General features: G+C 39.5%; 1 protein-coding gene across 3 annotated transcripts; it reads left to right on the top strand.

Annotated features, from left to right (window-relative positions):
- The first annotated feature begins 1,696 nt into the window (after positions 1–1,696).
- Positions 1,697–21,910, top strand: RNF32 (ring finger protein 32). 3 transcript variants are annotated; one of them, XM_082192577.1, is made up of 9 exons: positions 1,697–1,830; positions 5,154–5,234; positions 5,780–6,050; positions 8,541–8,683; positions 9,563–9,595; positions 10,749–10,873; positions 11,813–11,921; positions 18,477–18,644; positions 21,468–21,910. In XM_082192577.1, the coding sequence occupies exons 2-9, from the start codon at positions 5,211–5,213 to the stop codon at positions 21,705–21,707; spliced, it is 1,113 nt and encodes a 370-aa protein (XP_082048703.1). In that variant the 5' UTR covers positions 1,697–1,830; positions 5,154–5,210; the 3' UTR covers positions 21,708–21,910. The 3 variants fall into 3 exon arrangements, with proteins under 3 accessions (XP_082048703.1, XP_082048705.1, XP_082048704.1); XM_082192579.1 differs by having other exon boundaries at positions 1,700–1,784; XM_082192578.1 differs by lacking the exon at positions 1,697–1,830 and adding an exon at positions 1,858–2,143.
- Positions 21,911–21,922: the final 12 nt, after the last annotated feature.

Here is a 21,922-nt window from a genome sequence, read left to right as displayed (position 1 = left end):
GAGTTTGAGGAAGCCTGGAATAAGGCAAATAACAGTTTCATAATAACCCTGCTTTGAAGTTCCATCTGCAACATGTATACCAATATTGCAGCCATGGCCCTCTTGTTGTATTGCTGGCCACACGGCTAATCTGTCTGCTAGCAGGGTTGCATGTCTACGCTCAGTTGTCACAGGCATGCCACTCAAGCCAGGAGTATCAAAGGGTGTGGCCTGCAAGCACAACCCAACTCTCCCTTTGATCCAGGGAACATATGACGGGCACATCTTCACACTAATGATATATGGGATTGTGTGCATGAGCAGGGAAGAATATAAAGCAGGGATAGCCAGTGTGATGCTCTCTTTTGGTTACTGTATTTTTATTCTTTCACACCGCTATACACATTTGGATAACGTGCTTTGTGTGCTTTTTGTTTCCTTGGCACAGGTCACTTACTGCAGCAACCAAGGTTTGATTTGAATTTATAGCCCATACTTTCAACATCAACCTATGTTCTCATGACAAGTAACAAAACAGTAAGAAAGCAAAAGTACAATTTTAAATAGTAATAATGAAAATATAATGCATACAAATTATCACAGCGAACAACCTAATCAAATAGAGTAAAATTAAATTGTCTTAAGTGCCGGGACGCAGGTGGCGCTGTGGGTTAAACCACAGAGCCTAGGGCTTGCCGATCAGAAGGTTGGCGGTTCGAATCTCCGTAACGGGGTGAGCTCCTGTTGCTCAGTCCCTGCTCCTGCCAACCTAGCAGTTCGAAAGCATGTCAAAGTGCAAGTACCGTAGATAAATAGGTACCACTCTGGCGGGAAGGTAAATGGCTTTTCCATCATGCTGGCCACGTGACCCAGAAGCTGTACACCGGCTCCCTCGGACAATAAAGCGAGATGAGCGCCGCAACCCCAGAGTCGGTCACGACTGGACCTAATGGTCAGGGGTCCCTTTACCTTTACGTGCCATAACTCAATGGCAGGGGACCTGCTTTGCATGCACAAAGTCCCAGGTTCAAACCAAGAGACCCCAGCTGAAAACCCTGAAGGATGTCACAGCCAGTCAGTGTAGACCCACGGCAGAATAACACAGAATCAGTCTGCAATGAGGTTTTATTTTCGGAATGAAATCAGTTTTCCAAGAGGCGCTTTTCAGGGGCAAAAAAATATATGTTATACCTCTCGACTGTGGGTAAACTACATAGCAAAAACAAAGACTCTCCACGAGGTCCTGGAGGGATGCGCGTGCATACAAGCCTCAGTATAAGACAGATTCCTATGTTCCTTAAAATGCTTATTTTGGTAACTTTTAAAAACCTGAGGAAACAGAAATAGGGAGCGTCTACAAAGCAGGTGCTCACTACTGGCTACTCCTAACTAGGAGAATGAGGGGTCTCCAAGCGAAACACGTTCTACTGCGGTCTCCTCACAAAATCAGCAGCAGCAGCGTTCAGTGTAAACCACGCGCCGGATCCACCTGAGCCGCCCACCGCCAGAGGTGCGTACGCGCCTGCGCCTTCCCTCTTCCTCGCCGCTTTGCGTCTTCTCCCGCGCGCCGCAGACGTCCGTTCAGTCTCTCTCTCTCTCTCTCGCGCGCGCGCGCTGAAACCTCCAATCACAACGAAACTCGCTCGCTCGCGCTCAACCGTCTCCGTCGCCGGTGGGCGCGCGCGCGCGCCGCGCTCTTCGCTAAAACACACGCGCGCGGGCACACTGTCTGTTTGGGCGAGCCTGGTCGCTTAGCAACCGGCGCGTGGCCGAGCCTGAGGGGGGGGAAAAGAGCGGTTGACCAGGTCGGTGTGTTGGAGGGGCGAGGGAGAGAAACGTCGCGGGAGGCAGGCAAGCTGAGGGGGGAAATCCGGAGCGGGGGCAAATACTGTTAATCTGTTTATTACATCATTCATATCCAAGAGTTTTCTGGTTTCCTCCTCCCTCTTAACCCTTTTCCTTTTTATGTAGCAAAAGTCTTGAGGGCAGGGACTTTTCTTTAGCCGTTTGTAAGCCGCTCTGGAGCCTTCCCTCCACCCTTTTCTGAAGAGCGGGGTAAAAATTCGTTAAATGAAATAAAACCAACATCTCGCCTTTCTTCCAAGGTGCTTCAAGCAGCGCACGCCGTCCTCTTTCCCCGCTATCCTAACGAAAAGCCTGTGAGGTAATTTCGGCAGATTGGTCACCATCCGTGAGCTGCTTGGCCGATGGTGGAAGTTTGAAGCAGTCTCCCTTGCCCTGATTGGACACTCTTAACCAGGGGTCAGCGAACTTTTTCAGCAGGGGGCCGGTCCACTGTCCCTCAGACCTTGTGGCGGGCCGGACTATATTTTGAAGGGGGGGTTGAACAAATTCCTATGCCCCACAAATAACCCAGAGATGCATTTTAAATAAAAGGACACATTCTACTCATGTAAAAACATGCTGATTCCTGGACTGACCGTGGGCCGGATCAAGAAGGCAGTTTGGCTGGATTCGGCCCCTTAGTTTGCCTACCCATGCTCTTAACTAACAGCTCAGGGGTGCCAACTTGAATAAAATACAGTATTGCGGGGGGGGCAGTTAAGCCCTGCCCTGCATATTTGATCACTTGACACGATGCATGCACAAACCATTCGAAAGGCAATGCCCATCAACTTTGGGAGGGGGAGGGGCCCCTCAATTTATGGGGGGGGGGGCAAAGGGCCCTCAACCCCTAGGAGTTTGCTCCTATGACACCACTGGACTCTTTGTAAAGTTTTTCTGTTTCATTTATGCTATGCGATTCATGCTCAGAGTGCTTTACAATAATTTTAAATTGGGATGCGAAAATATGTAGCCCTCTATTTTTATTTATTGAATTTATATACCACCCTTTACCTGTGGGTCTTGGGGCAGTTCACAGAATAAAATCAAGATATAAAACCACAAAATACATAATAAAAATAAAAACCAAGCCAGTTTAGGCCCCCCTCCCAAAAAAACACATTTTATAAGGGCATTGCAACTCCCCTCGCCATTAGCTGAGGTGGTGTCCAACTACACCTAGAGATTAAAAATGATGAGATAACAAATCAGGGGTGAGACTCACGTTTTGGAATCACAGCAAGGGACCTGTGAGAATGATCAGTAAAAACATTATTTTTTGAAAGTTGGTTGGCGTTGAATTCTAACAACAACCAGAGGGAGCCCTGATTTAAAACAACCAGCTGTTAAACCAGGGGTGGATAACCTTTTGCACCCATGGTCAGCACTCCAGAGGCTGTGTGTCAAAATGCACAGGGCCAATTCTTGATTTATTTTGAAAAGGACAAATTTAGAGCTACAGTTCACAACACAGATTGGCATCACAGTGACCTTTTTTTAAATGGAGAGATTCTAGAGGACTGGGTTTTTAAAATAAATAAATAAACCTTTTAGCACCACAGTATTAGAGCCGGGGACCGATGGGATCAGTGAGTAAAAACATTTAAATTTAATTTTAAATTTTTAAAAGATGGAAAATTTGGGAGGAGTGTGCAAAACCTTCTGGCATTATGGTATCCAAGTGAGGAACCCAGAGAAAGTATCAGTTTTATAAAAAGCAAGTCAAACTTTTATTTGGTATCATAGTAAAATAAAGAGTCCCCTGCACCAAGGAAGTTACATACTGTATTCCAAAGTTTGCTATAGCAAAGGAAGATTACACATCCATTTCAGATGTACTTATTTAGGCTTAGTAGGAAGATGTAGATTAAAGGGCTGTGATGAAAAATATGAACAGGTAGACGTAGTATAGAGCACAGCTCGGAAACCTATTGCCCTACAGATATTGTGGACTACAATTCTCATTTTCCCTGACTATAGGCCTTTTAGAGTGAGGATAGTGGGAGTGAGAGTACACCAATATTTAGAAGGCCATTGGCTTCCCAGCATTCATCTGAACATAGCCTGGCCCAGCCAGTCTGGCAGGTGCACAATGCAATACTAGTTACCTGCCAGACAATATTTTTGTTGGTCAGTTTAGTGACAGTTGGAGGAGAGCTGCATTGTACTTAAGCTTTTAAAAAATCAGGATAAAATTGAATTCTTGTTAATGCATCTTATATGTACATACGATTAAGAGGTTGTATATAAAGAGAAGTGGAGGGGGGTGATCAAAGTAGGAATCATAAATAAAGCACAGTGTTATGGGGTGTTGGGTGCCAGTAGAGGGAAAACCACAATGGACACAATCACACAATCCACTAACAGTCTGTTCTGAAGTCCCCCTAAAAGAAATGATGCTTAGCTTAGTTACAACAAACTCACATCCCTTTGCTTTCAAAGGGATTTAGTTGCAATTATCTTTTACTAGATTTTGTCTAATTAAATGTTGCTGCTCAGTCCTGTCCATGCTTTGGAGCACGTCCTGTTGATTTAAAGTAATAATTACTTCAAGTAACTATGCTTGGAATTATATCCTTAAGATAGTAATGTGGTGCATATTTACAGATAATTTGCAAAAAAAAAAAAGTAAGATTTTTGGTTACAGCAAAGATTAGCAAATGGGCAGGCCAAGGTTTCTGATTAATAAGAAGATACCATAAGTGAGTGTAGAGGTAGTACTGGGAGACAATTAGAAACAGAAGATGACCGAGAAAGAAGCTTTTTATATTGTGGAAGAATAAAGGAACTAGTAGCTCAGCTAGTCAGTCATGCTTTGAATATTATTAAAGAAGAAGTCAAAAGGAAATCTTAAGTTAATAAATTGTTTTTTATGTAATAGAAAATGTAGACTATTTGAAACATTTTAGAAGAAAGCAGCTTGCTTCAGGTTTTGGTCAACCATATAGGATGGCCAAGCAACAATGAAAAATAATGTTAAACCTGTGACATGGAAACTGTTGAAACAATTGAAGAACTGAGAAATGTATTTTATAAGAGCTCACTTAAGTCTTTGAGTGGTCAGCTCTTCCTGATATATTCTGAATACTTTTTGTCCACCACATATGTCACCAGAAATAGGCATGCCTGTTTTATAGCATTCAGCTGTGATGCTGAAACTGACTCATGGCATAATAGACTGGCCCCACCTGTCTCATAGAGCAACTTCAACATGTGCCATTGTGCTACATACACATTATATTTTGGGTTATCATTCCAATTACTTCTCTAGTGTTTGTATTTGTTGTTTTAGGACACAGTTTTGACAGTCTGTTCTATCAAATGTTTAGATCAGTGAAGCATCCTTCCATACTGAAGATAACGAAATCATCATTGCCTCCAGTTCCATGATGCAAACAAAGTATAGCAAGGTGCATGAATTGTATGGTTGTAAAACATGCTAAAAATTGTAACTTTTACAATAAGGTATTATAAATAGGCCCATTTGATGTATGTAGAATATTATCTACTGACATGGGGTTTTTTAATGTGTAGTTGCTTTGGAAGGCAAGAGTAGCCTAAGGTTTGGTTTTTAATTACATCGAAACAAAATATGTTTAGGCATGTCAAACTTTTATAGTTCATAATGAGTTTATTGCACATAATAATTATGGGTTCAGTAATTAAAAGTTTAAAAATTGCTGCTATTTTATTTAATATAAATGATAAATCAAAGATTTCTTTTGCCTTTATATAAGTAAAAGTTAGGATGTGTCAAACATCAATCTTATGTTTCATATTATGGTAATTGTATATTAGTAAGACTTCAAGCATGGGAGTTGTAAGAGTATAAAGCCTCTGTCAAGTGAAAAACCATCATTGGCTAAGGGCTGAATTTCTTTTGTTGTTTAATATGCAGTACATAACGTACACATACAGAAGTAATTTATAATAATAATTATGAAACTTTATTTAGGGGAGTTCCTCCAAACGAGACTCTGTAGCACTTACCGCCGTGGCATTACAAGATCACATTTTACATAATCTTCAGCTGCAGAATCTTTCATTAGCAGATCCTTTTAAGTCAAAGACACAGAGTAAAAAGAATTCATACAAACCTGTGAAGAAGGAGACAGTCAGAGCAGTAGTTGATACTGGACTAAAGAAAACAAGCAGGCACCAACAAAAAAATGAAGATCCAGAAAAGGAGTATGTTCTTGATCCTTGTCCTCAGCCTCTCACGTTAGGTAAATTATGTTACAATGTGTTATTTGAAAGAATATTAATTAAATTATAATAAGTATTTTTTTTCCATATTGCAACAAAGCAGAAGAAGAGTCCTACTTGTCCTTACAAGTAGACCCATGTAGTCTGCACTGTTTGGAAGCTTATGAGCAGGGCACAAATATAGCCTGACCTGGTTTGCCTAAGCATCTACTATTCAGAGAAAATACTGTCTCTGAACATGGAGGTCCTAAATATGATAAGTAGAAGGAAACTTTTAAAGACCAAGGGTAATTCATTTCAAGACTTAGAGTAAAAAAAAATAATTGGTAAGGATGTGAAAACCTAATTTGTGAATTGATATGGCTATGATTACCTTCAGTTGAAATGTAATAAGTTACAGTGGTTGAGGGGGGAAACCGCATAAGGTGCTGACTATATCTTTGATAATTGTGTTCACTCATTATGTTTGCTAACACAAAGAGGTATCTCACGAAGGCTAGGACTTACTTACTTGCATGCATAATATACTGTGTGACTTCATCCTTTAAAATAGTAGCTCTGGCTTTGGGTTAAGGGGCAATGTCTTTAAAAGAATGTATTGTTTCCTCCTCACCCATATATGTAAATTGCCACTGTGATAAAGAATAGCAAAAGACAATCCTTCCAGAATAAATAACTTTTTGAAAGAGAGTTCTTTATTTATATCAGTGAACTGAAAATACAGTGCAATTAAACTGTATTAGCACCATCTAGAGTTGCATTATTACTGCAGGTGGGATAAGCACTTGGGTAACTATTGCTTTTTCAAAAGGCAGTTACTAGTCTGGGCATAAAACTTTTACTTAACCTTTATCTACCCCTTGCTCAAAACTTTACAAGTTATGTTTTCATAATGATTTTAGGGCAAACCCATGAATAATGCCTGTAGTTAAACACTTCAAATCAAGAAGCAGACGTGTCTCATAATAAAAACACATGGATGCAGAAGCTTACAATCCTGCCTCAGGAAACAGGAGTTGCACAGGCAACACATAATATTGCCATGAGATAACATGTTATATTATCTGGCAATCAGGAAGGCCTGCCCAGCTCAAATGTCTACACTTTCCTGACTCCTAAAGTTTCTAGCACACTCTTATTAACCCAATAATAGAAAAGCATTTAGCCTTTCTTTCCCTTTCAATCCCTTCCCCCGGCACTTAAAAAATGTGACTCAAGCATTTCCAGAGGTTTAACACTCTAATCCTGCAAGTACATTAGATACTTACAGGTATGTTTAGAAGTCTGCAACTGGAAGCTCATTAAGATATGTAGGTATGCAATCACATAACTCTCTGGGCAAAGGGACTTCATAGTTCAACCCTGCCAAAAATTGTTAAGATCTTGGTTTCCGTACATCATCCTACATCTTGGACCTCTTCTGCAGCTTTCTTTCTGCTAATATCTCAACTGCATTTTTTAAAAAGCATCTTACATTTGTTTGTGTATTTAAAGCACTTGCACCCCACCTTTAAGCTGCATAGCAAATGCCCATGCAAATAAAAAGCCATCAGAATTGGGAGGGATCCAGATTGGACATGCACACAAATCTCTGGCGCAGTCATACTGTATAGGCCCAAACTGGGCTTGCTGCCACTATTGTGCAATATACGAGGAAAGTCAATTCATATATGACAAAGGATTTCTCAGAAACATTAAAGCCTGCTACATCTTTCAGAACTGCAAAAAGGATTAATAACTGCCTTCAAAGAACACTTCATTGAACTGGCTTGATGACCAAGATACTAGGTGGAAGGGTGAATCACACCTTCTGCTGGTTCAAACAAATAAGCCTTCAAGTTCCAAGAAATTTACAATCAGTTGATCAGTCTGCATTTGTTTAATTGTTCAATGCACTTTCTGTGAGTCATAACATAGAATGGTTTCCGTGCTATTGTAGGTAAATACAAATATACATACAGGGATGGGATCTGAAGTCTACAAACTAAGATGTTCTGACCATCTATTTTTGATTCAGGATTTTGTTTTTGGCACCCTGCACTGCACATATTCTCTCAGTAACTTCAGTTGAAGAGTTGTTTTGCTTGCCTGAAAAAACTATAGTGCTGCTTTCAGATGGCACATCTGCCACTCTGAATAAGTGTTCATAAAACAAATCAATTAATTTTTCATTTAAATGTAGATTTTAATATTCAGATTAGTAATAAATTTAATATGTGCACATGCACAAAGCATTAATTTTTAGTGGTTTCTTGTGGGACTAAAGCCAGCCTTCACACTGTCTGAAAGAACGCTGTCCAACAGAATTCCATTTTTAAAAGGGACAAATAAAGTTTAATTCACTGATTGCCTATTATTCTGTTACTTTCATCAAAGCCATTATTTTCAAACCTGTGCTGGCATGGTATATGGATGTATGTTTGTGTACACAGAAGGAGGAAAGCTTCCATGAGGAAAAAGCTTTAATGTGTGTCAATGTCATTACCATATTTTGGACTTTGTGTCTATAGCTCAGCAACTTGGGTTGGTGGAACCGCCTGCCATGCCACTAACCATTGAGGAATGGGAGCATGTGAAACAACGATCCATAAAACAAGGAGATTCAGTTCAACCTTGCGCCATATGCAGAGAAGAATTTGCACTTCAGCCACAGGTATTTTGTCTGTCTTAGCATTAAGTCAGCTATCCTATGAATATGTTGAAATATGGACTGGAATCACTGTCAAAGCACTGGGAGAGGATAGCAAAACTTAAATTATATCATTTTGCCACTGCACAGGGTCTTTTTGTATCAATGTGTGTTGATAGAATGTATGCTGAATTTGGGCATAGGGAAAGTTGGATCACTTCCCCACGTTTCTGAGAGAATGGAATAGTTTGCTACTCCTGAGCAATCATTGAATTCCTCTTCCCCAAGAAGTCTTCTGTCAACAAAGAGCTGGAACATGCTTTTTAATACAGAGTACCTTGTGTAGCTACTATAAATTACTCAGGTCTAGGCCTTGTGAAATAGCTCAAAGTTGCACCATTTTTGTAAACCGGGAGGGGGGAGAGAAGCAGGCCACAGGAGTTGAAAAACTTTAGAAGAAGATCCTTAAGTTTATTTATTATAGTCAATAATAATAATAAGTTTTTAATATTATCACCACCACACCATTTCCTGAGCAGAGTTCATGATCATTTTTAGGAATTTCGATTGTACTAAGGTAGAATTTCTTAATTGCTTGCAATCACGCTTTTAAGAAAGGGAAAGCCAATATAGGTTAGGAAACAATTTTTCAAAGTAGTTACTGCAACTTTTTGTTCTTGATCTGAAGTTGCAGATTGTTATTCTAGCCAATTCCCCAAATGGTTAATGTAAATTTTGCTAGATAAAGAATTACAAATTGTGATTGAGCCCTAAATATTCTATTTCTTCAATGAAAGCTATTTATCTGACATGCCATTGGCAATTTTCACTAGTTATACCAAGAGTAGTATATATTTTTTGAATTTTTAAGTTTCACAATATGTTTTTATTCTCTCCTAACAGGTGCTGCTGTCATGTTCTCATGTGTTTCACAAAGTAAGTAAACCCTACGTTTATTAAAAGTGAAATGTGCATCAAAACAGTCTTGTACATTGTAGAACTAATGTGAATTTAAAGTGTTGAAGTCAGGCTTTTGTTTCTAAGATTCACAAGTTGAAATAATTTGAGGATAAACTGTTTTGAGATAGTTGCTCTTTCTTGTAACACTAAGCCAAGCCATGGTTTAGCAGGAATACATGAACTCCTGGAGAAAAAATTCTGGCTGTTTTGCTCCTCCTCTGTTCCTGCTGCTGCTGCTGCTGCTGTAAGCTTAGCTGCAGTTCAACCTAGTGTGTTGCCAAAACCCAGACTCATGATTTGTCTCCTCAGCACAACAATGGCATGTTGTAAATCATGAACCTATCTTGGTTTACAGAGCATAGCTTGCCCAGGTTCAGATGATGTGCTGAATTAAACCATGGCTTAGTTCTCCATGGTAGGATTGAAGAATGAACAAAGTAATTGTGATCTCCAAGAGAGCACACTAAGCCATGGTTTGGCTTAGCTTTACATGCGAGATGGATCAGCGTCCTTTATCTTTTTGTGAAATGTTATCATTCATATATATAAAGGCAAACGTACCACAATTGCATGTAGTTATGCACTCTTGAGGTTCTAGTTATGTCAGTGGACCTAGTGTTGCATTCCATTTAAGTGTATCAGAATCAACAATGTGCAAGATTTAACTATGTATAAGAATAAACAATTTGCAACATTTAACTATGCATGGCTCTTTATTTACTCTAGCTGCTTCACAGTTATTTTATTTTATTACATATACTATTTTATTAATATTCTGATATTCCTCTTTAAAGAGCCAACACTGTTTATTAAAGTAAATCTGGAATTGGCAGTCTGAGTAGTGCTCTAATAAGGATGGCAAAAAGTGCCTAGACAACATGGAAGTATAGGAAGAACAGAAACAGATCAGGAATTGTAGAAACTCCTCTCCGCATTCCAATTCCATTACTTTGAAATAACACATTTCCAGAATTTTAGCATCATGTACATTCACTGTCCCCTGCTGCTAGTTCCTGTGCAAGCTTTGCATAAATTGTACCCACAAACTCATATGTATAAAGATGGTGGGGTGTTGAGGGAAACACATTTCAAGCAGATTTAAAGGTAAAACTGAATGTTATTTTTCTAGGCATGCCTGAAAGCTTTTGAAAGATTTGCAGGTAAAAAGACCTGTCCAATGTGTAGAAAGATCCAGTATCAGACCCGAGTAATTCATGATGGAGCACGCCTATTTAAAATAAAGTGTGCTACAAGGTAAGGATGACTGGCAAATGACAAAACTGTTTTCACCGAGAAACATTTATTGGAAGATCTGCATACACTGAAGACACTACACAGTGATGGGTGCAATGTTATACCAAAGCTAGAGAATGATACTTTAACCTTTTTTATTTACATTTTAATGGTTAACATTTAATTTTTACAATTTAATCATCTCTTATTTAAGCAGAGATGCAAAGCTTCTATGCAAATTTTCACTTTGAGGCAGATACTAAGTTAAGGTTGATTTTGCTTAGAAAATGTGTGATCATTTTCCAGGCTCATTCCAGACCACCATGTGGTTCATGCAAGTGCCTCTACTGGTGCAGTGGAACAGTAGTTACTACGAAACTACTAGAAATTTAAAAAGCTCAACAACTTCAATCCTAAAAAAGCGCAACAACTTTGGTCGGCCCCCACGGCCCTTCACTTCATCAAATCTGGCCCTCTTTGAAAAAAGTTTGGATACCACTGCTTTTGATGGTAGATGTATGTGAAACCAAATGACCTGCTAGCAAGATTTTAAAGATAAAAGAAGGACCATAATTTTCTACTTATAGAAAATCTTTCTAACTTGTAGTAGCAGTAATTGGTGTGAAATAGTAAAAAATGGAAGTGTCTAGTCAGGAGCTCGCAGTCAAGGGTTATGTTTTGTTGCTGTAGGAGAGCCTGTCTTGTTCTAGTAGTGGTGGAAGACGAAAAACAATAAGTGGGGCAAATGCATAAGTGGATGCATGGTGGCCACATAAATTTGCTTAGCAGTTTTGGCTCCGTTTAATAGAGAGCCATTCCTCTAAAGTAGCCACCACTGACAGAAATGAGCTCTTTTTTCATCCTATTTGTTAGTCCCAAGATAGGAGCCACCAAAGCTTGCAAAGCCCTATTTCTAGCCTTCATTCTGGGTGTTTTAATCTGTAACTTTTCTTGCTGCAGAATTCAAGCTTTTTGGCGGGGGCATATTGTTAGGAAATGGTATAAAAAGCTAAGAAAAACAGTGCCTCCAAAAGATGCCAAATTAAGAAAAAAATTCTTTGAAGAAAAGGTATGTGTAGCATTTTTTAATTCTTCACAATGTTCCCCAGATTCCTCAACCTCAAATTATAGTGCTATAAAAACAAAACAAGTCCAGCATTTATTTATAAGTTAATACTTTATACAGCAGAAACCTAATACACCTTGATAATGTTTAAAAAGTATATAATGACTCTGGTTTTTTCCTGGAGATTCTCTTCTGCATGCATTTTATGTTTAGTCAAACTTGCAGGTAGGTGTTCTTTTGTTTTTTCTCCTATATAGTACATGGTGGAAGAGCTGGATAGCCACAGTGCTTCTGATTTAATCTCAGTTTTAGTTTAGACTTTTAACTATGGGATAGTGAGAAGAAAGGTCTCCACTTTGTGTAGCTGTCCACTGCACAGATGTTGGGGACACTACCATGTGGAATAATTTCAAATGCCTTTCATACTTCAATAGCTGAAAACAAAAATGTTTTTCAAATGATTTAAAATAGTTATTCTTAGTTCTGCGGGAATCTTACACTTTGTAGTTTTGGGTAATTTTCTTATTATATTCTCAAAGGATTAATTGTTAGACCAAGTCATGTTTGATACATAAACCATATTCATAGAATCATAGAATCATAGAGTTGGAAGAGACCACAATGCCCTTCTAATGATATGATTCAGTTCCCAAAAATCATTCACATATTATCTATTTTTATGGATATCGCTTCTATGTAGAATAACAACAGTGGTCATTCCAGTGTTAGAGACACAAAGTAGTTGCAGATATTAAGAGCATATGTATATTGTAACAAAAGGAAATAATGATTATGACAATAAGAAGCCATGTCCTCTCACCCATCATGCTCTCTGCTTTTCTGACCTTTCAGCTTCAATCATGTTGCTTTTCAATGCAGCAAAATCACTCTGAGTTGACTTTACTGCATCAGTTACAATCTAAGATGCGTGGTTTGAATCTTCCCACACCTAGTTAAAAAAATTGCTTCAATGCTTTACTGTGTCACAGTAATTACTAGCTCTCACCATGTGAGGGCATATTTAAACAATATATTTGCCTCTCAAAACTCATATGGGGAAATCACCTCAAGGTGACTTTATCACATCAAAACGTAACATGTTAATCAAGCTTCAGTCTTAATCTTAAAATGCAATCTGTACAACTTGAAAATGTGCACTTATGGAATTAAAAGTAGAAATCTAAATATAAAGAAGAGTTGGCTGAGCCACAGCTTGCATAATCATAGTCGCTGGCCATGATCTAGAGCAGTGCTTCTCAACCTGTTTTAACTGATGCCCCATTTTAGCTAATACAGAAATCCTACCACTAACTTCAAACCCAACTTCCCTAATTATTTTATTTTAATGTTCAAATGGATGGAAATTGCATGATGTTCAGTTTTTTACTTATATTGTACATATTTTTTTGGGAAATACACCCACACACAGAATATCTCCATACGCCCCTGGAGATGGGATGCCTCCTGGCTGAGAAATACTGAACTACACAGCTCACATACAAGGAAACCTTCATATTAATTTCAACAAAAACACGGCAATAGGTGTTCAGGCCCCTCAGACCCTCCATAAAGTAAACTTTGCCTTTTCCTTCTACAGATTTTCTTCTGTTTTCATTATTTTAAAAAATCTGATCAACCATACCAACTCTTCCTTAGTTGCCATACCCTTGCTGCTTCTTTCTAACACAGGGGCACACTACTAAAACCACTCAGATGACTTGTATATAAGAGGCAGCATCATTATATTAACGGTGTTACATTGTAATTGTTAACTCTTTAATTCGTTTTTCTTAGTCTCTATTTTTTCCTCAGTCCTAGTACACATTCTTCCTCCTCTCTCTGCATTGCCAGGAAGTTCTCAGGAAGTTGCAAATAGCCATGGAAGGAACTGCAGTTGATCCATGAGCCTCTTGGGGGGGGGGGAGGCCTGCTCTAATACCTAGTCTTATTAAAAGGACCAGAATGCAGAACACTATTTTATACCCTCAATGTGGTCTACACACTGTCCTTGAGCAGTTCTTTTCTCATGGACTTAATGCTATGCCCATTCAACTTGCTAGGTTTGATGGACAGATAGGAAGTAATAACCAGTCATCCTTGTCTGCAGAAAAGAACACATTCACATTCAGTTCTCCTTATGGAAAACCATTGTTCCTAATCATGTACTGCCCTCCACTTTTGAATCAGAGATTCCACACTACTTTTTACAGTTATCCAGCCTTGTTGTTCACGTGAAATATACTTTTTAATATGTGTACACTTCAAGGTCTCATGGGCATTCAACTTGGTCCTGAAAAATATAAGGAAAAATATAGGGCCATAGCTGCTTGCACCAGTATGAACTTTATCCAGTTAGGTATGGATATAATGGTCACATGGACAATTGGTGTAATAAACTTAGCTCTTTATATATTATTAATACATTTAATATTTATATATTTAAGGGATTTGAACCCCCCTTTCCACTATACAATATGTCTCAAAGCTATGAACAAGCCTTGTGCCCCCTTATGCTCTTCTCTCTTTGTGTCAACAAGCAAGCATACCAGAAAGTCATTGGTAAATTATATTTTCCTTTCTGTCAGAAAATCTATAGTTAATGGCTTTAGAGCAAGCTAGGATATCAAGCTGCATTTTGAAGTTGGCTTCATATTTTGGCTTTTTCCAAAGCAGTTAACTGTAGTTTTCTGATTTGAAAGTGATATAGAACATGGATAAAGAAACAATAGTTAACTGATGACTTCCTGGTATGATTGCTTTCTCACAAAAGTGGAGGAGTGAAGTGGCTGTATTTGGGGACACAAGACTTGTTCATATATCTGCTACTTATGCAAAGATACAATAATTTAAACACAGGTACTGCCTCCTGCCAACCAGCCCCTCCCAGTTCCTGAATGGAGTAACTGTGCCCCTGAACGACCAGGTGCGCAGCCTGGGAGTCATTTTGGACTCGCAGCTGTCCATGGAGGCACAGGTTAAATCTGTGTCCAGGGCAGCTGTTTACCAGCTCCATCTGGTACGCAGGCTGAGACCCTATCTGCCTGCGGACTGTCTTGCCAGAGTGGTGCATGCTCTGGTTATCTCCCGCTTGGACTACTGCAATGTGCTCTACGTGGAGCTACCTTTGAAGGTGACCCGGAAACTACAACTAATCCAGAATGCGACAGCTAGATTGGTAACTGGGAGCGGCCGCCAATACCACATAACACCGGTCTTAAAATACCTACATTGGCTCCCAGTACGTTTCTGAGCACAATTCAAAGTATTGGTGTTGACCTTTAAAGCCCTAAACAGCCTCGGTCCAGTATACCTAAAGGAACGTCTCCACCCCCATCGTTCTACCCGGACACTGAGGTCCAGCGCCGAGGGCCTTCTGGCGGTTCCCTCACTGCGAGAAGCCAAGTTACAGGGAACCAGGCAGAGGGCCTTCTCGGTAGTGGCGCCCTCCCTGTGGAACGCCCTCCCACCAGATGTCAAAGAGAACAAACTACTACCAGACTTTAGAAGACATCTGAAGGCAGCCCTGTTTAGGGAAGCTTTTAATGTTTGATGTATTAGAGGATTTTAATATATTTTTTGGGAAGCCGCCTAGAGTGGCTGGGGAAGCCCAGAAGGGCGGGGTACAAATAATAAATTATTATTATTATTATTATTACTATTATTATTATTATGTTGCCATTGTTGGATACATTCATGCAGGACCAAAAGAATGACACAAATCAAGAGCATGTGTCCTTATCAGCATCATCTGTGTTGCTCACATTACTTATCTACAAGTACCTACTGATAGATTCAGCAACTTCGAAGATAAAAAACATAGCCTGCAGAAACAACAAGATGGCTTTCATAGTTAAAGAGAAACTTGGTTTATTCATATGTTTTATCATTTATAATTCAAGCACCCAGGAAGATGCACACAGATTTCTATTAGATATATACAAAAAACACTGTAGTATTTTACTAGCAAGTGAAAGTTATGGCTGATTCTGCACGCTATTAATCACTGTAGGTTCAAAGCTATCCAATACACTTACATGAGAAGTAAGTCCCATCCAAATCAGTGGGGCTTAATTCTGAGTAAACATATAGGATTGCACTGTAAATATCAGTTTCTTAAGGCACTTAGTCTGCAGTCCTCTGCACATTTACCTAGAAGTCAATCCTTGCAGGCCTTAGTTTTGAGTAAACATGCATAAGATTGTAATGTCACCCTGTGATCCTCCAAAACTGGTGTTTCTAGATTGCAAAAAAGCATTTTAACATGGAAGTCTTACCTTTTCAAAAGTTAAAGAACCACACAGTTCAGTTAAAAATGCTACAAAAAGATGGCTGAGTAAAATGTATTAAAATATATATTGACTTCCTTTGGCAGTAACACACAAAAGAAGGATCAGGTATTGTACTGGTAAAGAAATTCTACAGTTAGACCTTGTGTTTAAAATGTCACTGCTAAGTAGAATGTATTTTATTTGTCTGACTGTGGCACAGTAGCCTTTTTATTAATCCATTCAATATTTTACTAATAAACATCAAAGGGGTTGCAAAAGGTTACTGCAACCAAGCTATGCTAATTTTTAACACCAATGTATACACAGAGTGAAGTGTTGCCTAGAATTCAATGTGCTTGGTAGTGAATTTCTTTGATCCTTATCTAGAACTCTGCTTGTATATGTCATCTAATTGAAGTAAGATATTTTATTGCTGTAATTAAATCTTTTCAAATGCATGGCATTATCTTAAACTTAGCTAAAAATGCAGACAATTGTTTAAGAAGCTAGGTATATTATTTGTAAAACAGTGCAGCTTGTTCTAGTATCCTCCTTCCCCACCATGTGACTTCTTCCCAAAGATTTTAATTTAAATCTCACCAAACAGCATAATGGTCCATGAGTTTGTTTAGCCATTTGACTTCCTTTATCACATAGAGATGGCAAACATTCTGTTGCTAACTTGATGTGGCTCCAGGCAGCAAGGCTATGAGGATTTTAAACCAGTAAAAGCTTATCAACTGATTCATTGATATGCTGTAAATTCCAGTCTTTTCATTTTACTTTAAAGTCAACACATTAGTAAGCAATTTGCTGACATAAAGATGGATTGCTTTAAAAGGGTTCCCCTTGGGTGGACAAAGTTCACCTCAATGCTTTTGTGTGCATCTTTAATTTAATCTTGTTCTTGGGCGTTGCCTAAAACTTGTGACTGATGGTGCTTTACATATTGATAAAAATATTTATGTTGAAAAATGTTCAAGTTAAAGGGCAGAGAGGTCACGAAGTAGATACAAAATTAATTTCTTAAATATAGCATTCTTTTCCAAACAGCTTTTCTGGGAAATAAAGATATCCCGTTTTTTTAACAGGATATTTTCCTTTTATTCATTAATTAACTACCTTTCCTTTGAAGAAAACATGCAACTGCTTGGATCCTAAGTTGCTTGTCCATTCATGTAAAGTGAAAGGGGTGATTTCTGCCACCTCTCCTTCTGTTTCCAGCTCACAACACCATATCACAAACCATTCCCAAAAGTTCCCAAACCCCCAGGAAGGGAAGTGCCGGGGTGAAGGAGACGTGGGAACGCTCTATTCAGTCCAGAAAGGAAAACATTAGGATCCCCCAAATTTTATTTTACATTACAAATTTATATTTTTGGTGTCTGTTGAAGATCTTCCTTTTTCAACAAGCCTTTTAACTATAGATTTTTCATCAGTATCACATTTGAAATTGTTTTCTTAAATGTTTTTATTGCTGAACACTTTGGGATGTTTCATAAATAAAAATAGATTAATTGCAAACACTGACTTTGGTCTTAGTGACAGGAAGAAAACTGCCCTATGATCCTCAGATGAAGGGCAGTATAGAAATTGAATAAATAAATAAAATAAACAAATAAAAATATTTAGGAAGCTTCATTCACTGTCAAATAGCCAGGGGGAGTTTTAGGTAGAAAACAGGGAAAGGGTCCTAATCCTGTTGGAGAGCACCTTCTGGATTGTGGCCCCACATTCTGGGTGAGAAGCAGATACAAAGCTAGTAATGTGCATTGGGAATAGGATTCCTTATTTAAGCCATAAGGGTGTCTCTTAACTCCCTGCAATGGAGGCAACCCTGGCACTGATGCCTCATATACCGTATTTTTCGCTCTATTGGACGCAGTTTTTCCCCTCCAAAAATTGAGGGAAAATGTGTGTGCGTCCTATGAAGCAAATGCAGGCTTGTGCACGGGGCTATGGATTCTTTAGCCTCACGCAGCCTCTCCCAGGAGGCAGAGGCTGCACGGGGCTAAAGGGGAAGCCAAAACAGCAAGCGGGATCCATCCCACTCACTGCCTTGCCTTCTTCCATAGCTGCGCGCAACCCCTCTGGCAGGGAGAGGTTGTGTGCAGCCTGTACGCTGCTCTTTGGGGCTGGGGGGGGAAAATATTTTTTTTCTTGATTTCCCCCCCTAAAAACTGGGTGCGCCCTATGGTCCGGTGCGCCCTATGGTGTGAAAAATACGGTACTCTTCAAATCTGCTTGCAACCTATTACAATGGGAGTAAAATCTTTGTCTTACCGTTCAGTTTTCAGAGATCTGCCAACGATTATTGAATTCATATGATACCCGCATAGACGAACTCTTCTCCGAGATTGATTCTAATGTAGCTGAAAGTCAAAACGTGTTTCAGCAGCTAGACAAGAAGCTGGGCCCAGGCATAGATGAAGTTGAATGGGAAAAGATACAGATGCAGGTTGGTTTCAGAAACAAAAATGTGTATTGCCTCAATCTAGCTAAAAGACTGACTCTGCCTCCTGTGCTTTGTGTTAATTGACTGGTAGCAGCCTTTTTTGTACCTATTATTTGTCCTCCCTTTTCCAGTGATGTGCATGTGCTACTCCCATGAGGGAGGATTGGCTGGCTGGGCTACTTCTGCATCATTACCTGTGAGCTTAGGAATTGAACAAAGTGGTGGACTACTTTTTCTGATCTAAGTCCAAAACTGCTTCCACTATACACCGCTGCACACAGAATTATCAGTGTGCCCTGTTCAGGCAGCAAAGCCAGCTATTTGTGGTTGCCAATGCCAACTCGTCCTTGAAGCGTTAACATAATCTACCTTAGAGTTCTACCACCTGTCCAGCACAAAGCGTAGTTACCTGATTTGCTGCATTAACCCTTCATCCTGTTCATTGTTGGCATCTTAGTGATCTAACCCATTGAGCAAGTTCAGGGAACCATTTTTCAGTGCCAGGGCTTGATCAGAACTCCCCCACCCTCCATGGGCCATTTTTGAGAGAGCTATCCATCTTACATCATATGATCAGGCAATTCAGATTTCACGCCAGGAACAAGTTCAGGCTAATCTCCGATTTTAAGAGTTGTAGTGCTTAGCACCATAACTTGGAAATAAAGAGATCTCTGTGATCATATTGGGTCAGTTGACAGATAAGTATGTGCGCTCAGAATGGGCCAAATTCAGAGGCATGAATGTACCTTAAGGACCTCTTGAACCCTTATACCCCAGCTTGATCAGAGATATCATCTCGAGGAGCAGTTACCGTATTGGCCTGAATATAAGCTGCACCCGAATATAAGCCACACCTTTAAAAATCAGGGAGGGGGAGAGAATACCCAAATATAAGCTGCTCCCTTAAAATTCTGTGGGCACTCACACCTGTTCCGTTTTACCGTATGTCTATTTCAGCAGCGATATCATAAAAGCCAATTTTTGTAAGGTCGTGAATTTAAGCCACATTTTAACTTTTCATGGTCAGAATTGGGGGGGGGGGTGAGGCTTATATTCAGGCCAATGCGTTAGTTGCTGTCCATGTTTCAGAGGCCCAACCAGTCTCTGCTAAAAATTAGGTATTTTGTGTCACTGCCACCATGCTATGGCACACTTTCCAGCAGAGATTCAACAGGTATCGTTGCTTGTGACTTTAGACCTTATTATGCCTACAGGTATTTGCAGCTGATTAATTTGATTAGCAAGTCACTTTAAGGATTGTTTTTAAATGTGTTTTATATTTTATAGTTGAGCACCACGATGATATTTTATATGATGGTACAGAAATACTTTTATAAATGCAGAAATTAGGCTTGTGGGCCAGAGATTCTTTACCCGTTCTTAATAGTCACAACCCACTAGGGCTGTGAAATAATTTGCCATCTCAAATACTGGTATTGAAATGACATCGTGATAAGTGTTTCAACAAGGCAATATACCGAGAACAAAAGGTGGAGACTTGACAGCTAAGCAGAGGGTAGCTCAGCTGATACTTTGCAGGCATCAGCTCTCCTGCTTTGTTTGCTCTCTCACTCTTCACTCCCTCCAAACCCCTCACACAAACCAGCGAACTCTTTAAGCTTAACCAGCATCTTCCACACCATCTCTCTCTGCTTTGTTCTCACTCAACCTCACTGAGAAATAAGGAGAGTGGCTGGCTGTTGGTAACCCCTTGCAAACACACAAACCAACTCTTTAAGCCTAACTTCCTGCTCTTGCCCAAAAGGTCTGCTAATTATGCAGAGCCTGCTAACAGTCCAGGAGGAACACCCCCACCCCACCCCCCAGGCTAGACAATCAAAGATTCAGCAGCAAAGTAGACAGAATGTAAAAAAAGAACTGGAAATCTCTTCTTTCTTCCCTCTCACTCACCCCCCACTGGTGGAAAAAAAGAGGGGGTAGAGTTTTCATTTTTATTTTCTGGTGGTGTTTATGTTGTTGGTTTCCCCTAAATAGCTTTCCTCCATATTAAAAAGGAAGATTTTAAAAATTGATTTAAAGGAGACAGTCTTTGCTTGCTTGCCCTCCCTCCCTCTCTTTAATAAAAAGGGAGAGATTGGTAGTATGGGGGTTTTGGGGGAGCCCTTCTGTGGAGGGGGATGGAGGGGAGAAGATTTAGCTGCCTGCCTTATGCTGAAATGGGAGGTTGGGTACTATGTGAGAATGATGGGGAGTGTGTCTGTAAGCAATGCAAGCAAATGAGTGTCTGCTCACAAGCAAGCCCTACTGAATTCATTGACACTTAATCCCAAGGAACGTCGAAGTTGGGCTTATGCATGCATGGATTCCACTTAGACCTCTGAGTGGGGAAGCAGATGCAACTTGACTAGTAAATCACTTAAACTACTCTTAAATAAGTTGAAAATATATTAAATATATTCTATGGCAGTTTATTTATTTTTATTAAATCTACTTCCTTACATTTTATCATGATATTTAGCTGATGCTGTATCGTGATGTTGAAAACCAGATATTGCCCTACCCTACAAACCCACTAGAACTCTTTCCTACATTTAAATATTTTCTCCATCTTTCATCAGTGAAACATTTTGAGTATTTTTTTATTTGACCAGAAATGACTGACAGACTTTAGTGCTGCAAAAGTTGGTGTAGTCTAGTATAATTCCAGTTTCAGCTGTTCTATCAGCTTAAGAACTGTTGCAAAAATGATGATTCCAAAGCCATTCCCCTCCCCCACGTTCTTTTGGACTTTTTTGTGTATGAATACAACGTGTTGCTATTAAGCCAGTTCAGTATTTTCTATGCTTACCATTTTCTTTGTTTCAGGCATTCCGGCAAGACATCGTTGACTGCCCAATTTGCATTATGCCGCTCATCTACCCCACTCACCTGCAGGACGGAATTGCCCAAGCCAGCTACCCATCATGCTCCAGCAAGACCGTTCTGCTCTCCTGTTCACACATGTTTCATAGTACTTGTGTTCAAGCATTTGAAGACTTCTCCTTGGGAGAAAGACCCATATGTCCTTTATGCCGCTCCCATTATCAGAAGAAAATACTTAACTAATGTTTTAATATAATTGTTCAAGGTAACTAAAAAAAGGCATTGGGTTGTATCCATTGCTGGCCATATTCCTTGGAACAGTCCCATTGACATTTAAGTCCATTAATTTTAATGGGTCCACTTTGAGTAGGCCTTAGTTGAATGTGTATTATAGAAATATTAATGTATTTCAAATATATATATGAATTACTTGCCATTTTCAGCAAGAGCTGCCACAC

This window comes from Podarcis vaucheri, assembly GCF_965113315.1.
Source record: "Podarcis vaucheri genome assembly, chromosome: 12".
In the NCBI taxonomy this organism is placed as follows: Eukaryota; Metazoa; Chordata; class Lepidosauria; order Squamata; family Lacertidae; genus Podarcis; species Podarcis vaucheri.
Note: the sequence above shows the minus strand (reverse complement) of the source record. Positions and strands in the feature narration are given on the sequence as shown.

What these genes read in the sequence shown, in the direction of transcription:
- RNF32 (XM_082192577.1), top strand. Translation starts at nt 5,211, where the DNA reads ATGATGCAAACAAAGTATAGCAAG. An exon ending in TCCTCAGCCTCTCACGTTAG is followed by an intron (nt 6,051 to 8,540) that starts GTAAATTATGTT and finishes TTGTGTCTATAG; the next exon opens with CTCAGCAACTTGGGTTGGTG. An exon ending in AATTTGCACTTCAGCCACAG is followed by an intron (nt 8,684 to 9,562) that starts GTATTTTGTCTG and finishes CTCTCCTAACAG; the next exon opens with GTGCTGCTGTCATGTTCTCA.